Raw genomic sequence first — 16915 nt, 5'->3', positions numbered from 1 at the left:
TTTTATTTACAGAGTTTTTTTTTTAAATAGGAAATTCAAACTTTTATTAGGGAAGGGGTTAAATGATCTTCACTTTTTTTTTCCACTTTTTTTTTTTTTGCAATGTTATAGCTCCCATAGGGACCTATAACACTGCACACACTGATCTTTTACATTGATCGCTGGTTTCTCATAGGAAACCAGTGATCAATGATTCTGCCGCTTGACTGCTCATGCCTGGATCTCAGGCACTGAGCAGTCATTCGGCGATCGGACAGCATGGAGGCAGGTAGGGATCCTCCGGCTGTCATGTAAGCTGTTCGGGATGCCGCGATTTTGCCGCGACGATCCCGAGCAGCTCCCTGAGCTAACCGGCATTAGTTTACTTTCACATTCAACTTTGAACGCCGCGTCTAAAGGGTTAAGAGCACGCGGCACCGCGATCACCGCCGCGTGCGATTAGCCACGGTCCTGGCCGTTGCTAGGTGCCGGGCCCGACCCGCTATGACGAGGGGCCACGCCGTGGCCCCACGTTATAGAATGGGAGCCAACCCATGACATACATGTATGTCATGGGTCGGGAAGGGGTTAACGAAGACTGGTGTGAACTCATTTAGAGCACATATTTTTCGTAGAAAGTGGTGGCCATGTACCCCAAATTTATCAAATGGCACAAGGACTTAAATTAATCCTCATAGAACTGTTCTCTGCAACGTGTAACCAGAAAAAGTAGAAGTGGTGGCTTGCGACAGTTGTATCAAATGTTGCACAGACCTTAAAGGACATGTCTCATGTCCAGAATTACAAAAAAACGTATCCCCTATCCGCAGGATAGGGCATGAGTTTTTTTTTGTAATTCTGGACATGAGAAATGTCCTTTAATACAATTGTCGCATAGAGTTCTATAGGGCAGGGCGCAACTTTTGTGTGACGGTGACCACTGCACAAAGTGCTCTAAATGAGAACACTTCGTGGTAATACAGTTTAAATGTTTTAAATGAAGTGTCGCAGAAAATGTCGCATGAGACCAGCCTGCGACTTTTCATAAGAAACATTTAGATGAAAAAAGCAATCTTAACAGATTGATAAATTCCTCTGTTTACATATGAAGTTATATAATTTTGTGCACTTTCTTCAGTAACAGAAGATGGCGCTGTTACAAATTTAAATCTCTTGTTTTCACATAAGCAAATGTCCCTACAAGTTATGTATCTAAATCCATGCCAGTTGTGAATACCAAGCTTTCAGCAACAAGTTGTAGTAAGTGTTAGATAGAGCCTGCTATTTGTCCTATGTTGTTATGGAACAGGTGTAATACCACTCATGCTGACAGAACAGATAATCGATGAATGCTGAACAGATGGTAAACTATAAATTCCCAGTTACATTTCTCAGACTGCTTCCTTGTGGAAAGTGTGATGCCTGTAAGAATCATTCACTTTGCAATTTAAATGAAAAAAACACCTTTGTGGCTACCGAGTAAACTTGACTTTAATATGTATAGTAGTTCTGCTGCTCTGTGGCGCACAAATCCAAAACAAACTGGTTTTCTTCAGCACTTTTGTAGATAAGAACATCTTAGGCCCCTTTCACACTACAAAATTACTCTGTAAGATCCGTGCGAAGTTCCGTCTGAAAAACGGCAGTTACAAAATCCTATATGGCTGTTAGAAAATACCATTCTAGTCCATGGGATTTTTCTAATAGCCAATTTAACCCGTTATAGCCCGTTATTAACAATGGCCGTTATTTTGTGGCGGAAGATAGTAATGGGAGAAATAGTGCATGAACTACAGCGCTCAGCTTGAAACTTGTCTACTTTGTGGCACAACGTGCAACCAAAAGATATATATTCTGCTACATGATTTTTAATGGCATGTGAAGTAAGCACTTTTTAATCTTTAAGTGCTGGAGGAACTTGTTTCTTCATTTCAGATTAGTGTTTTTATGTTGTCCTTTTTGAAGTTCAGAATGCATTACTGTATTTAAAGATTTCCCCAGGTCCAGATGACATTCACCCCTGTTCTAAGGGTGTTAAATAATGTAATAGACTGCTTTTTCTAATGTTCAAGGAATCTCTAGTGACCGGTCTTTTCCCCAGGACCAGCGCTTAGTAAATGTGATGCCAATATTCAAAGTGACCCCGAAAAGGTCTGTTTAACCTACGTTGTTTATAAATCGTTTGAAGGTTTTCTAAGAGATGCTATATAGTAGTATCCCAATAAAAAGAAATATAAATCTCCATATCAGCATGGGTTTATGAATGATCGGTGCTGTCATACTAACCTGATCAGCTTTTATGAGGAGGTGAATCGCTGGATGTTGTATATCTGGATGTTGTATATCTTAAAGGGGTAGTCCAGGCAAAACTTTTTTTTTTTATATATCAACTGGCTCCGGAAAGTTAAACAGATTTGTAAATTATTTCTATTAAAAAATCTTAATCCTTCCAATAGTTATTAGCTTCTGAAGTTTTCTGTCTAACTGCTCAATGATGATGTCACGTCCCGGGAGCTGTGCATGATGGGAGAATATCAACATAGGAACTGAACAGCTCCCGGGACGTGAGTCATCAGAGAGCAGTTAGACAGAAAACAACAACTCAACTTCAGAAGCTAATAACTATTGGAAGGATTAAGATTTTTTAATAGAAGTAATTTACAAATCTGTTTAACTTTCCGGAGCCAGTTGATATATAAAAAAAAGTTTTGGCCTGGAATACCCCTTTAATTTCTCCAGAACACTTGATACAGTGCCACATAAAGTTGGTACATAGAATGAGAATTCTTGGGCTGGGGGAAAATGTGTGTCAGTGGGTAAGTCAAGAATAGGAAACAGCGGGTGATTATTAAGGGTACATACTCAGATTGCGTAATTACTAGTGGGGTACCAGAGGGATCCATTTTTTGGTTCCTATTTAAATGTATTAATGACCTTGTCAAGGGATTGTATAGTAAAGTGTCAATCTTTGCAGATAATACTGAGCTCTTTAAAGTGGTTAACACAATAGAGGACAGTGCACTGTTACAAATGATCTGGATAGGTTGGAGGTTTGGGCTGAGAAGTGACACATGAGGTTCAACACTAAATGTAAGGTTATACACACGGGGTGGAAAATTAAAGACTGGGATTATGTACCAAATAGGAAAATACTGGGGGCAACTGACATGGAAAAGGAGCAGCTGCTGCAAAGGCAAATAAAATCATGGGGTCAAAAGGGGATTAGATGCACACAACAAACAACAAATAAAAAGATTCTATCACTGTACAAATCCGCTTGAAAACCGCTGGAGAAACCCAAACGGAAGGAAAAAAATCAGGTTGGTTGGGAGGCGCACACTGCTGTTAGTACAATCTACTACGGGCAACGTAGAATATAAAAAAAAAAGGGTTTTATTGTAAAAAAAAAAAGGGTTTTATGGTAAAAAAAAAGACAACGCTTTTCGAGAGCAGAGGCTCTTCAAGTCCTCAATTGATGACTTGAAAAAGAGAGCTGGCGCTCTCGAAACGAGTTGTCTGTTTTTACAATAAAACCCATTTCTTTTTTAAGATTATCACAATTAAGGTTATTTAATTCAGAAATAAAGATGTCTTAAGGGAGATCTCTTTATACCCATAACTGTATCTTTAACAAGGGGGCATCCTCTACATGAGAGAAGGTTTCTACACCAGCACAGACCAGGATTCTTTACTGTAAGAGCATTGAGACTATGGACCTCTCTGCCGAAGGAAGTGGTCATGGTAAACTCTTTTTTTTTTTTAAACATATTTTTGTTTTTTTAAACAACTTGAACAACAGAGATTAACACCATAGTAGGCCTTCCCCCTCCGCCGTCTCCATGGTCATGCACTTATTATAAGAACTGGAACAAGTAGGATCAATCCAAGAAGGGAGGCCCACCCTGGACAACAAAACAAAAAAAAAACACACCAACAACACCATCCACACCCCCCCCCCCCATCCAAACACACCCTAGGAGCTCCTCCCATCCCAATTAGACATACTACAGCAGAGAGTCTCCCCGAACTGGAAGATCCGTAGAGGCCTCCAATAACAGCCAAGGAACCCAAACCGTGTCAAATTTTTGGGGACATTTCCTACTGATATAAAGGGCCTGATATAACTGGACATATTTATTAACTAAGGCTATCCACCGGGCTAGAGCAGGTGAGGACGTATCTTTCCACTTCATCACTTAGAACAGAATACGGATTGAAGAAAAAGGAGAACCCTCTTCGTCGGCGCTGCTCGGATGGTGCAATAATGTGGATGGTACCGAAAGTATTATGTAACAATATTTTATTGAAACACATACATATGGGGGTACAAACAGGACAAGACACGTTTCGGGAGTGAGCCCTCCCTTTTTCAATTGTGGACATATGCAGACTGGTTGACCACGATTTTGTCTCCGGTTTAAAAACCGTACTGCAACCGCATACGTTTTTTTTAACATGGACGTCAATAGGAAACGCACATGTATACGGTTCCATACGGGAAAAACGTATACGTTTTTTCTTTGCACATGCGCATTTGAATCCTAAAGTCCCCACCCAAGACCCCTCCCATTAAAAATGGGCAAAATTTTCAAAAACGTATGGGTTTTTTTTCTACAAAAACGGACGGAACAGTATGCACTTTTAAAAACAATATACTGTTTAAAAACCCATACGGTTTACTTTTTCCCATACTGTTCCATCCGTTTTTCCCCCATACGGTTTTTGATAGAAAACGTATGCGGGAACCTTAGTTGAAAAACGTAGTGTGAACCCAGCCTTACTCATGTTTAAAGTGACAGTGGTCAGAATTGCAAAAAACGCTCCGGTCCTTAAGGTGTAAAATGGCCTGGTCCTTAAGGGGTTAACGACGCAGGGTGTGCAGGTACTGGGGGACTGGACCGGGATGTCTGCTGGAATCGTTCAGCAGGTATCCCCACAAATCGCAGAGGAAGGGCCGTCACGTGACCCGATGACCTGGAAAAGGAGGGTGATCAGTGGTGTAATATACACCACCAATCGCCCTTCCTACTCTCCTGGGAGGTGGCAGTGTTTCCACCCCAGAGGACAGCTGGGATTATGGGGAGGGGGAGAAGAGGGAGGAGCTTGTTGCCCTGATCTGCTCACTATTTTCTTTTCAAGTGGTTAGTAGGACGGAGCCTCGTGCTGCTTCTCCCCCCTCTGTGTTAAAAATAAAAAAATAAAAATAAAAAAACGGTCTCTTGGCACTCTTTCTGTTCCTCTGGCACATTAGAGATTAGGGACAGTTTAGATTAGGCTTTTTTTGTTCAGCGTACCACATGTAGGTGTCCGTGGGTCCATAGCACCTTTAGCTACGTGACCCAAACAGGGTCGCTGTGGTCTGCCCCTAGCCTTTTTTTGGGCTAGACTTTTTTTACGTATAAAAGATCGGCCAGCCACTATTAGCCAATTGACCACCCACCGCTGATCAGTCCTGTAGTACTGATCAGCGTTTTTTTGTGATACAGGTTCTTTTTCGGGGTGTTAGCACTTTTATTTTTTATTTTTTGCACCTATAGGCTGTCCTGTGCTGTGTACCTCTGTGCGGCCTGCTCCACCGCTGTCAGTGATTTATCACTGATCAGCGTATTTTTTGGGTTCAAGCGGGTGCTTTTTTTTGGGGGGGGGGTTTTAGTTGTTTTTTATTTTATTTAGTTTTTTTGTGTGTGGGGGTCTGTGTACGTGCCACCAGCCACTGTTCTGTGCTGAGTGGCTGGACCCCCCCAGTGACTTCTGCGCCCCCTGCTGCCACAAAGTGCTAATCAGTGTGCACACCACTGATGAGGTAAATGCTTTTTTTTTCTTTTTGCGCTGGAAGTCCTTTTTTATTTATAGTATATACTTTCATTTTATATTTTTTTTCTGTTAGATAGTGGGCTAGGGCGGGTTAGGGTAGGAAGTCAAGCACATACACTAATAAAGTTTTCCTCACACACGCACATTCCCCCCCTCCCCATTAGAGTAGGGATAGAATAGGGAAATGTCCTGCAGGGCATTTTTTTTTTTTTTTTTTTTTAGCAGAGGAGGCACCTTCCTTTCTACTTACACATCCTCCTCATAATCTTCTGACATAGACCATTTTAGTTATTATTTCAGTGACTACTTTGTCAATCTGATGGTTGACCAGACAAATCTTTACGTCCATCAGTTTGTCGCAGCAAATCTGGGCTCCTTTTTAGTTAGGCCCAATGGCTGGTTCCCAGTCAATGCAGCCGAAATTAGGACATTTTGGGGCCTTGTGCTTCATATGGACTTAGTTAAAAATCCTCTACCAGACTTGACTCTACAGTGTAGCCATGAAATGCCCCCGGTTCGAGGCCATTCGGAAATGTTTGCGTTATGCTGATGATAATGCAGCATGTCCTCCCCCCCCCCCCCCCCAAGGTATCCAGCGTATGACCTCCTGTATAAAATCAATTAAATCAGGCCAGTCATCAATCACTTTAGGGCCTAATTTTGGAATGCCTATGTTCCTGGACTAGACTCTCATCAGCTTTAAGGGGAGACTCCTCTTCTGCCAGTACATTCCCACTAAGCAGGCACGGTATGGTGTGAAGATGTATAAACTTTGTGAGAGTACCTCAGGGTACACTTGCAAGTTTATAGAGTATGAGTGACGAGATTCCTTTATTGAACCCCCAGAATGTCCCCCCACTCTGGGTTACTGGGAAAATCGTTTAAGGACTTTTGCACCCCTTTGCTGGATAAGGGTTACCACCTTTGCGTGGATAGCTTTTATACCAGTTTCCCTCTTTTCACCTCCCTTGCCGCCAGATCCATGCTCGCTTGTGGGACTGTGCGGCAGAATCAAAGAGGCCTTCCGACCTATCCCCTCCAGACTCCGATACCCCGGGGTGAGTCCCGTGCCTTTTCCCATGAAAACCTGCTGCTGGTCAGGTATAAGGATAAGAGGGATGTCCTTATGCTCACCACAATTCATGGAAACTGCAGCACCCCTTTCCTTGTGCAAGGTACCGCGTGACCCGTCCTCAAGCCGGATTGTATTCTGGACTACAATCTGCATATAATGCCATGAGGAAAACAGGTATGGTACAAAAAGTTGCAGTCTACTTGGTACAGGTGGCCATGTACAACTCTTTTGGACTGTCTCAGTATGCAGGCAACACGGACATTCCTGCAGTTCCAAGAGGAAGTTGTAAAGGCCCTAATCTTTGGTGACTGCCAAAGAGCAGGCCGGAGCACCTCTGGAACTGTGGGCCCCCGGATCCCAGAAAAAATGCAGTGTCACAAGAGGGGGATTCAAAAGGACATCACCACTCAATGTGACACTTGCCCCGATCATCTGGGCCTCTGCATTAGGGATTGCTTCAGGGAGTATCACACTTCCATGGAGCACTACATTTTTAATCCTTTTACCTAATTTTAATTACCCAGAATTCTACTCCAATGTACCAGTCCAGAGTACATTGTCACCCAAATTTTAAACCCAACACCCGCCCCCCCCCAAAAAAAACCCAACTCTTTCTTAATACCACCGATATCATTTTTTTTCTCCTCCTCCCCCAAAAATGGGTCATGGGACACAGTCAATAGCATTAGGGCTTTGCAAGTAGCCTCAAATGCGCAGCACTCTCTCCCCACCTGAGCTGGGTGCGCATTTGAGGTAACAGAATAGGGACGGCCACACACATCATGTTCCCAGAATGATGATTCAGAGCATAGGGTTTGGAGTGGGCATAATTTTTACTTTTGGCTATACTGGGTCATCATTCTAGGAAAATATTTGGCATATCTATTCTAAAATAGCAAATTTCCCAAACTACACTTCATGCATGTCTGGAAAGTAAATTTTGTCCACTTCACCCCTATACACCTTCCCTAGGAGGTGTACTGTTTGTAATGTGGGTGTTCCTTTCTTGTATTTTCCTCTGAATGTATGTAACTGTCTGTTAGGTCCGTAACAAACATATGCAAAGAGTTCTCCCTCATGAGCTCTGTCATGTTTTCTGACAATTCATTCACACGTTAGTTGTTCCCAGAAAGATGAAGAGCATAGGTTGAAAATTGCAATTTGCAAAATTAGTTTTATGTACATTCAAAATGTCCTCTTTACCCCCATACCTGTTACTTTCTGTAATTGTGTCACATGTGGGTGATACTTTTTTGTATTCTCCTCTGAATGTATGGAACCGTCAACTGCTGATATGCTGTAGACCTCAATTACAAACAGACCTCCATGACTTCTAAGCCTTGTTCACGTTACCCCATATGTGGATGTATTTCCATAGTCAGGAGAAAAAGCCCTCCAAAATTTGTAACCCAATTTCTCCCATTACCCGTTGTGAAATTGTTAAAAATTGAGTAACCCCAGAATTTGTGTAAAAAATAAAAACATTTTCATTTTACGGCCAACTGTTCAAAAAACCTGTGATGTGTAAGTACTCACTGTACCCTTTGTTACCTTCCTTGAGGGGTGCAGCTTCCAAATTGTGGTCACTTGCCTTTTTTTTTTTTTTTTTTTTCTTTTAGATTTTGTCAGAACCTCAACCATTGCAGTGCAAAGCACCACTTTAGTCCTCAAATCTCATTGGTGCTGTCTCACTCCTAAGCCCTGTTTTGCACCCGCAGATTGCTTTACAGCCATAAATGGGGTATTTCCTTATTCTGGAGAAATTGGGCTACAGATTTTGCAGAGCTTTTTTTTACTATAACTACTTGTGAAACTAATAAAATTGGGGTAATACCAGCAATTCAGTGGTAAAAATCTTATTTTTCACTTTTACGGGCCACTGTTCAAAAAACCCTGTGAGGTAGAAGTACTCACTGTAGCCTTTGTTACGTTCCTGGAGGGGTGTAGTTTCTAAACTGGTGTCACATGTGGGGGGTTTCTGCTGTTCTTGCACAATGGGGGCTTTGTAAACGCACATGGCCCCTATTTCAATTCCAACAAACTTTTCTCTCCAAAAGCCCAATGGCGCTCCTTCTATTCTGAGCATTGCAGTGCACCCGCAGAGCACTTTACATCCACATATGGGGTATTTTCTTTATCAGGCAAAATTTCTCTACAAATTTTGGGGTTCTTTTTCCCCTATTACCCCCATGTGAAAATGAAAAATTTGGGGTAACACCAGAATTTTTGTGTTAGAAATCAAATGTTTAACTTTCACGTCCAACTTTAACGTAAAGTCGTCAAACACCTGTGAGGTGTTAAGGCTCACTTTACCCTTTGGTACGTTCCTTGAGGGGTTTAGTTTTCCAAATAGTTGCCATGTGTTGTTTTTATTACCTGTTCTGGCACCCTGGGGCCTTTCTAAATGCAACATGCACACCAAAAACCATTTCAGCACAATTCTCTTTCAAAAAGCCAAATTTTGCTCCTTCACTTCTGAGCATTGTAGTGTGCCAACAGAGCACTTTAAGTCCACATATGGGGTTTAAAATTTTGGGGGGCATTTTCTCCTGTTAACCCAAATTTTTCTTTTTCACAAGGGGTAACATCAGAATTTGTGTTAAAAATGTAATTGTCCATTTTCACGTTCAACTTCAACTCAAACACCTGTGATGTGTTAAGTCTCACTATACCCCTTGGTACATTCCTTGAGGGGTGTAGTTTCCTAAATAGCGTGCCAAGGGGATTTTTTTTTTATTTTTTTTATTGCTGTTCTGGCACCCTGGGGACTTCCTAATTGCAACATGGCCCCCAAAAGCCATGACGTCACCATACGTGAGAGAAATTGGGTTACAAATTTTGGGGGGATTTTTCTCCTTATACACTTGTAAAAATAAAAGAAAATAGGGCTACAAGAACATGTTAGTGTAAAAAAATGCAGATTTTGATTTTTCTACTCCACCTTGCTGGTATTCCTGTAAAACACCTAAAGGGATAACAAACCTTCTGACTGTCATTTTGAAAACTTTGAGGGGTGCAGTTTCTCTCAGAAAGGCCCCTCAAATCCACTTCAAACTTAAAGGGGTATTCCAGGCAAAAACGTTTTTTATATATCAATTGGCTCCGGAAAGTTAAACAGATTTGTAAATTACTTCTATAAAAAAAATCTTAATCCTTCCAATAGTTATTAGCTTCTGAAGTTTTCTGTCTAACTGATCAATGATGATGTCACGTCCCGGGAGCTGTGCATGATGGGAGAATATCCCCATAGGAACTGTACAGCTCCAGAGACGGGAGTCCTCAGAAAGCAGTTAGACAGAAAACAGCAACTCAACTTCAGAAGCTAATAACTATTGGAAGGATTAAGATTTTTTAATAGAAGTAATTTACAAATCTGTTTAACTTTCCGGAGCCAGTTGATATATATATAAAACATTTTTTGCCTGGAATACCCCTTTAACTGGCCCTTGAAAAATTTAGATTTAGAATTTTTGGTAAAAATTTAGAAAATTGCTGCTATACTTTGACGCCCTCTAATGTCTTCAAATAGTAAAAACATGTTAACTTTATGATGCCATATAGTAGACATATTGTATATGTGAATCAATATATAATTTATTTGGAATGTCCATTTTCCTTACAAGCAGAGAGTTTCTAAGTTAGAACATTTTCATGACATTTTTTGGTATTTTTCACTAAGAAAGGATGCAAGTAACGACGAAAATTTACCACTGTGCTAAAGTAGAATATATCATGAAAAAACTATCTCTGAATCAGAATGAAAGTAAAAACATCCCAGAGTTTTTAATGCATAAAGTGACAGTGGTCAGATTTGCAAAAAAGGGCTGCTTCCTAAAGGTGAAATGGGTGGAGTCCTTAAAGTAGTACTTCGGCCCTAAGACATCTTATCCCCTATCTAAAGGATAGGGGGATAAGAAGATGTCTGATCGTGGGGGTTCTTCCGCTCGGGACCCCCGCTATCTTGCATGCTGCACCCACCTCTGGGAGCTGCACGCAGCGCTGCAACCATGGAGTCTGCTGGGTTACGACTATGATGCCGGAGTATCATGACGTCTCGGCCCCGTGTGACGTCACCCCTTGCCCCCGCAATGCAAGTCTGTGGGAGGGGGCCGTCACGCCTCCCATACACTTCGTACAGGGGATAAGATGTCTTAGGGCCGGAGTTACCCTTTTAAGGGGTTAAAGAAAAAATAAAAATAAATCACATGATCTAAACGTATTCCTGTTAATATAAAATTACAATTGGAAAATGGTCCATTTCTGAGGGCCAAAATAAAAAACTTTTTTTTTTTGGTTTTGCTATTTTAAATAGAAATCCCACTGTTATTTATTCTGTGGGTCATGTTTAAAAAAAGCACACTATATTTGGGAAGTAGTACACATAGGGATATGATTTCATGTCACTCAGAAAAAGGTCTTCAGAGAGCATCTGACAGCTGCAGAGATTTGAGACTTCACAAATCTAAAGGCTAGTTAACACCCTTTGAAAGAAGATCATGGTAGTGGGTGCAAAGCACATGTTATAAACCTAATAGATTAAAACTTACATCATTTATGATAAACAGCTTGAGCAGTTTGTGTATAACAAAGTAAGAGCAAGTTCAGTAGATCATTAGAAGAACTGAGATATTTTGTACAAAATGCTATTTTATATTGGGTGTTTTTTGTCATTAGAAATGTTTCCGGACACAGTATTTGTAATCACATCCTATAGTCAACACAAGACACATGTGAATTTGGGTTGATCTGTTTGTTGCCTCTTCTCCCCTATCTGAAGTCTTGTTTCTTGCAGATTTTAGTGTGCATAAATGGTCTGCATAAACTATGTAGATGCCACTTTACTTATTTTTGGGGTTTGCCCAGGATTTCTAGTGTTGGAAATGTCATGACTTAAAAACAGAGTGAATCCCCCTCTGCTTTAACATTGGTAGCATGTACAGCATTCATATGATACTGCAGCCAAGCAATGACCTCCTTGGTCTTGCCTTCAAAATAGAAATGTTACTTATTTTCTCCTCACTGTTTTAACAGCTTAAAACAAATAAAGGAATTGTCTAATTGTCTTTGTTTCCAGGTCATTTTTTCAACCCAAAGTAGAAACAGTTACGAAGGGCAAGAAATTGTCTGATATTGACTCTGATTCTAAGGGAAAGAAAAACAAACATAAAAGGTGAGGAGTTTATTTTTTATTTTTATTCTTTACAAAATTTCACACAATGGTTGCATTTTTGTATGTTCACCTTATTCAGTGTTGCAAGTAAAAGGCCCAAAATTATTGTGTTAACTAGAAGTTGTGATTGTTTTTGTTGTTTCCCTGCACAGTGAGTGGATATTAAAGGGTTACTCCACTCCCCAGCTTCCGGAACTCAATGTTCTGAACGCTGGGTGCGGGCTTCTGTGTTCACGGCCGCCCCCTTGGGACGTCACGCCCCACCCCCTCAATGAAAGTCTATGGGAAGGGGGCACGACGGCCGTCACGCCTCCTCCCATAGATGTCCCGTGACATCCCACCGGACGCTGGGGAGCGGAGTAACCCTTTAATGTTGCTGTGCTGGAAACATTTGTGAAGAAACTCCAGTGCTGATAATTCCTCATTGTGGGGATTAATAGGGGGGGGGGGGGGGGGGGGGGGGTGGTTGGGGTGGTGTATCCTTGTAGTGAGATAGAGAAAACATATACTAGCTTAGCTTTATGCCTTTACTTCTTGGGATGCGCACATGCTTATAAAACCATTTTTTATTTAACATCTAAGTTATGAATTTTTTTAAATTATATAAACTACAACCCTGTTCATTTAAATGGGCACTGTCATGAAATCTAAAAATTTATATGTTGTAGTACTTAAGTACTACAACATATCTCTAATATACTTTAATTTAAAAAAGTGATTTTAAACAAGTTTAAAATCACTTTTAAATTCGGCCACTAGGGGTCGCCCTCCTAGTGGCCGAATGCATTCTGCAGTGACGTCACTAGTGGATTTCGACTCATTTCAGCCTGGCAAATGAGTCGAAATCCAGTCACTGCGGTGCTCGCTCGCGCCTGTCAATCAGACAGGCGAGAGCGAGCACGCTGATAGCTGGGGCTGCGCGCATTGGCCAGCTCCACTGGCCTCGCGCGCGTCCGCGGCCCCGCCCCCCCCCCCCCTTACCCTGTCCGGAGGCCGTTACCCTGTTCAGAGGCAGCTCATTGATCCTCTGGTAAGTCTTCCTCACTGGAGGAATGGGGTGGGGGAAGCGGGGTTCGGGGGAGTGCCGCCGCTCAGCACTAGAGGTATGGGGGTGGGGAGCGGGGTTAGGGAGAGCGCCGCCGCTGCTGCTGCTCCCGAAGTAGCACTGCTGCGCTAATAAAGTTATTGTTTTCACCACAGGGTGCCTCCAGCTTTTTCACCACTACAACTCCCAGAATGCCCTGACAGCCAGTAGATGTTAGGGCAAGCTGGGAGTTGTAGTGGTGAAACAGCTGGAGGCACCCTGTATAGTGAGCTAAGGGCGGAAGTGCCGGCTCCAGCAGGCATCAGTGACGTGCCTGCTGGGGAAGTCTGCCTGGTAGTGAGCACACTACCAGGCAGACAAAAAGGGATTTTAATATAGTAAAAAAAAAATGTAAAGGGAGGGAGGGGGTTAGGGAGAGATGGGCAATAGGCAGGGACAGAAAGAAAGAAAAAATGGATGGTGGGAGCTACACTTTAAGTGAAAATGGCCTTAAAACTATAGTAAACACTTATTTACGTAGTAAATCTGGTTGATCTTTTTGTTCATGTGTACAAAATTTTCTTACCTTCTTTTAATAGTAATGAACATCTATCTAAAGAAAAAAATGGTAAATTATCTACTGATGATGCAGATTCTCCGATAAAGTCCGTGTCAAAAAAATCAGCACGAGTTTTGGCAAGTGAAAGTGAAGGGGAAAATGAAGAACCGATGGATGTTGAAGTGTCAACTACACAAAAAGAAAGTAAAACTGTTGATGCAAAGGTAAGAAACCCTAAGTGGGTCTGTGGAAAGTGTCTGTGTAAGTAAAGGTCATTGGCTTTGGAGAAATATTATGGGGGATATTTATCAAAAACTGTGCAGAAAAAAAGATTACCAGTTGCCCATAGCAACGTAATTGCTTTTTTTTTTTTTCTTTTTAGAAAAATAACATAAAAGCTATCAGGTTGGTTGCTATAAACAACTGGTCCACTTTTCTTCTGCGCAGGTTTTGATAAATTCCCCCCCCCCCTTCCAAAATATCTGGGAAATATAGAAAGTTTAGCTTATGTAAAGTAAACATCAAAAGTTTGGACACATCTATTTATTTATTTTTTCTACATTGTGGGTTCATATTGAAGACATGAAAACCATAAAAGAGCACAAAAAAATTAGATAGTAAGCAAACATTGTCAAAATGTTTTTAGTATCCCTCTATTGCTTTGATTTGCACCCTGTTGTCAATTAGCTTCATTAGGTAGTCACCTGGAATGGCTTTAGCAGTCTTGAAGGAGATTCCATTTAGTGTTGGTCACTTGTTGGCTGCTTTTTCTTCACACTGAGATTCAAGTTATAGGAGTTTGTGTAGCTGAGGCTTCGTTTGTGCACTATAAATAACGCATCTGTTATTTTCCCGGACACTGGACTCAGGAGTGAGAGCGCACTATGTACATTTGAGGTCTAAATTGGTGATTTGCACAGGGGTGGCTGATTTTATAGCGGTTCTGACATAAACGCAAAAAAAGAAATACCCACATGTGACCCCATTTTGGAAACGACACCCCTCCCGGAACATAACAAGGGGTATAGTGAGCCTTAACACCCCACACGTGTTTGACAAATTTTTGTTACAGTTGGATGGGAAAAAAAATAAATAAAAAATGTTACTAAAATGCTGGTGTTACCCTAAATTTTTCATTTTCACAAGGGAAAATAGGAAAAAAATGCATCCCAAAATATGTAACCCCATTTCTTCTGAGTAAGAACATACCCCATTTGTAGATGTAAAGTGTTCTGCGGGTGAACTACAATGCTCAGAAGAGAGGGAGCGTAAAAATGTCAACTTTATGATGCAGTCATAAAGTAAAAACATTGTATATGTGAATCAATATATAATTTATTTGGGATGTCAATTTTCCTTTATAAGCAGAGAGTTTCAAAGTAAAAAAAAATGCAAAATTTTGGAATTTTTCATCAAATTTTGCAATTTTTCACAAAGAAATGATGCAAGTATGGACAAAATTTTACCACTAACATAAAGTAGAATATTTCACAAAAAAATCTCGGAATCGGAATGAAAAGTAAAAGCATCTAAGAGTTATTAATGCTTAAAGTGGTCAGATGTGCAAAAAATGTCCGGGTTCGTAAGCTGAAAATTGGCTGGGTCCTTAAGGGGTTAAATTAGTAAAACATGACAGAAACTACCGTATATACTCTAATATAAGCAGAGGCCCCCAATTTCGCCCCAAAAACCCAGGAAAAGTTATTGACGCGACTATAAGCCTAGGGTGGGAAATAAATCACCCCCCCCCCCTTTATCATCACCGCCTGTCATCAACCAGACCCCCGTCATCATCACCGCCTGTCAATCCCCTGAATCAGTGGTCTTCAACCTGCGGACCTCCAGATGTTGCAAAACTACAACTCCCAGCATGCCCGGAAAGCCATCGGTTGTCCGGGCATGCTAGGAGTTGTAGTTTTGAAACGTCTGGAGGTCCGCAGGTTGAAGACCACTGCCGGGCCTTCGTCATCATTCAGACCCCCCCTTTATTTTTCTACTCCCCTCCCCTCAGTGGGAAGGGAGGGTGAGCCGGTACTGGCCATCTATGCTGCAGGGACCATCTGGTGGGGAGGGTTAGTCGTTCCGGGCTGTCCATCTTCACCGGGAGGCCCTCTTCTCCGCTCCGGGCCCGGCCCCGGACTAGTGACGTTGCCTTGACGACAACGCACCGGGACGTTCATGCGCGGGGACGTCCCTGTGCGTCGTCGTCAAGGCAACGTAACTAGTCCGGGGCCGGACCCGGAGCAGAGAAGAGGGCCTCCTGGTGAAGATGGACAGCCCGGAACGACTAACCCTCCCCACCGGACGGTCCCTACAGAATAGATGGCCTGGACCAGCTCACCCTTCCTTCCCACCGAGGGGAGGGGAGTAGAAAAATAAAGGGGGGGGGGGGTCTGGGTTATGACAAAGGCCTGGCAGTGGTCTTCAACCTGCGGACCTCCAGATGTTTAAAAACTACAACTCCCAGCATGCCCGGACAGCCGATGCCTGTCCGGTCATGCTGGGAGTTGTAGGATTGCAACATCTGGAGGTCTGCAGGTTGAAGACCACTGAAAGGGAATGGCAGACGGAGAGTTCACTCGAGTATAAGACAAGGGGGGCGTTATCAGCACGAAAAATCATGCTGAAAAACTCTGCTTATACTCGAATATATACGGTATATACAAATCTGGTATTGCTGTAATCAGGCTGACCTAAAGTAATAAAATAACATGTTCGCTGACCACAAGGTAAATGGCGTAGGGAAGAAAACCACCAAATTTGCAAAATGATCTTTACTATTTCAATTTACCAGTTTATTTATTTTTTTGTTTCGGAGTTATGGAAATTTTTTTAAAGGTATCATTTAGGGATCGACCTATATCGTTTTTTTAGGGCCGATACCGATAATCGGTGCAGGTTAGGGCCGATAGCCGATAACTTATACCGATATTCCGGTATAAGTTATCGGCTATTTAACCCCCTGCGACACCGCTGCAGATCATTGATTTAAAGCGGGCGCTTTAAATCAATGATCTGCAGTGGCTTTTGCGGGGCCATAGGCCGCCGCCGCCACCCGCTTCTCACCCCCTACCTGTCAGGGTGGTCCGGGCCATCCATCCATCGTTCCTGTAGTGTCCGGGGCGTTCCGGGTGGAGGGTGAACCGGTCCGGGCTGTCCTTCTCCGGCGGTCATCTTCTCCACTCCGGGCAGGCTCCGGCCTAGTACGCTGCATAGACGCCGCTGCGCAGTGACGCCCGTGCGCAGCGACGCACCTGACGTCACGGCTTAGCGGCGTCTATGCAGTGTACTAGG

At 42.4% G+C, this 16915-nt stretch overlaps 1 protein-coding gene across 6 annotated transcripts in view; it reads left to right on the top strand.

The window, feature by feature from the left end:
• LIG1 (DNA ligase 1) overlaps positions 1–16915 on the top strand; it is a 268524-nt gene that overhangs the window by 70927 nt on the left and 180682 nt on the right. For all 6 annotated transcript variants that reach the window (XM_056541820.1, XM_056541819.1, XM_056541822.1 and 3 more), the window contains exons 3-4: positions 11943–12038; positions 13662–13845. In XM_056541820.1, the coding sequence (XP_056397795.1) occupies positions 11943–12038; positions 13662–13845 (280 nt within the window). The remainder of the gene's footprint in view (positions 1–11942; positions 12039–13661; positions 13846–16915) is intronic.

The sequence above is a fragment of the Hyla sarda genome, chromosome 10, assembly GCF_029499605.1.
Source record: "Hyla sarda isolate aHylSar1 chromosome 10, aHylSar1.hap1, whole genome shotgun sequence".
NCBI lineage: Eukaryota > Metazoa > Chordata > Amphibia > Anura > Hylidae > Hyla > Hyla sarda.
The sequence above is the reverse complement of the archived record's forward strand: the minus strand, read 5'-3'. Positions and strand labels throughout refer to the sequence as shown.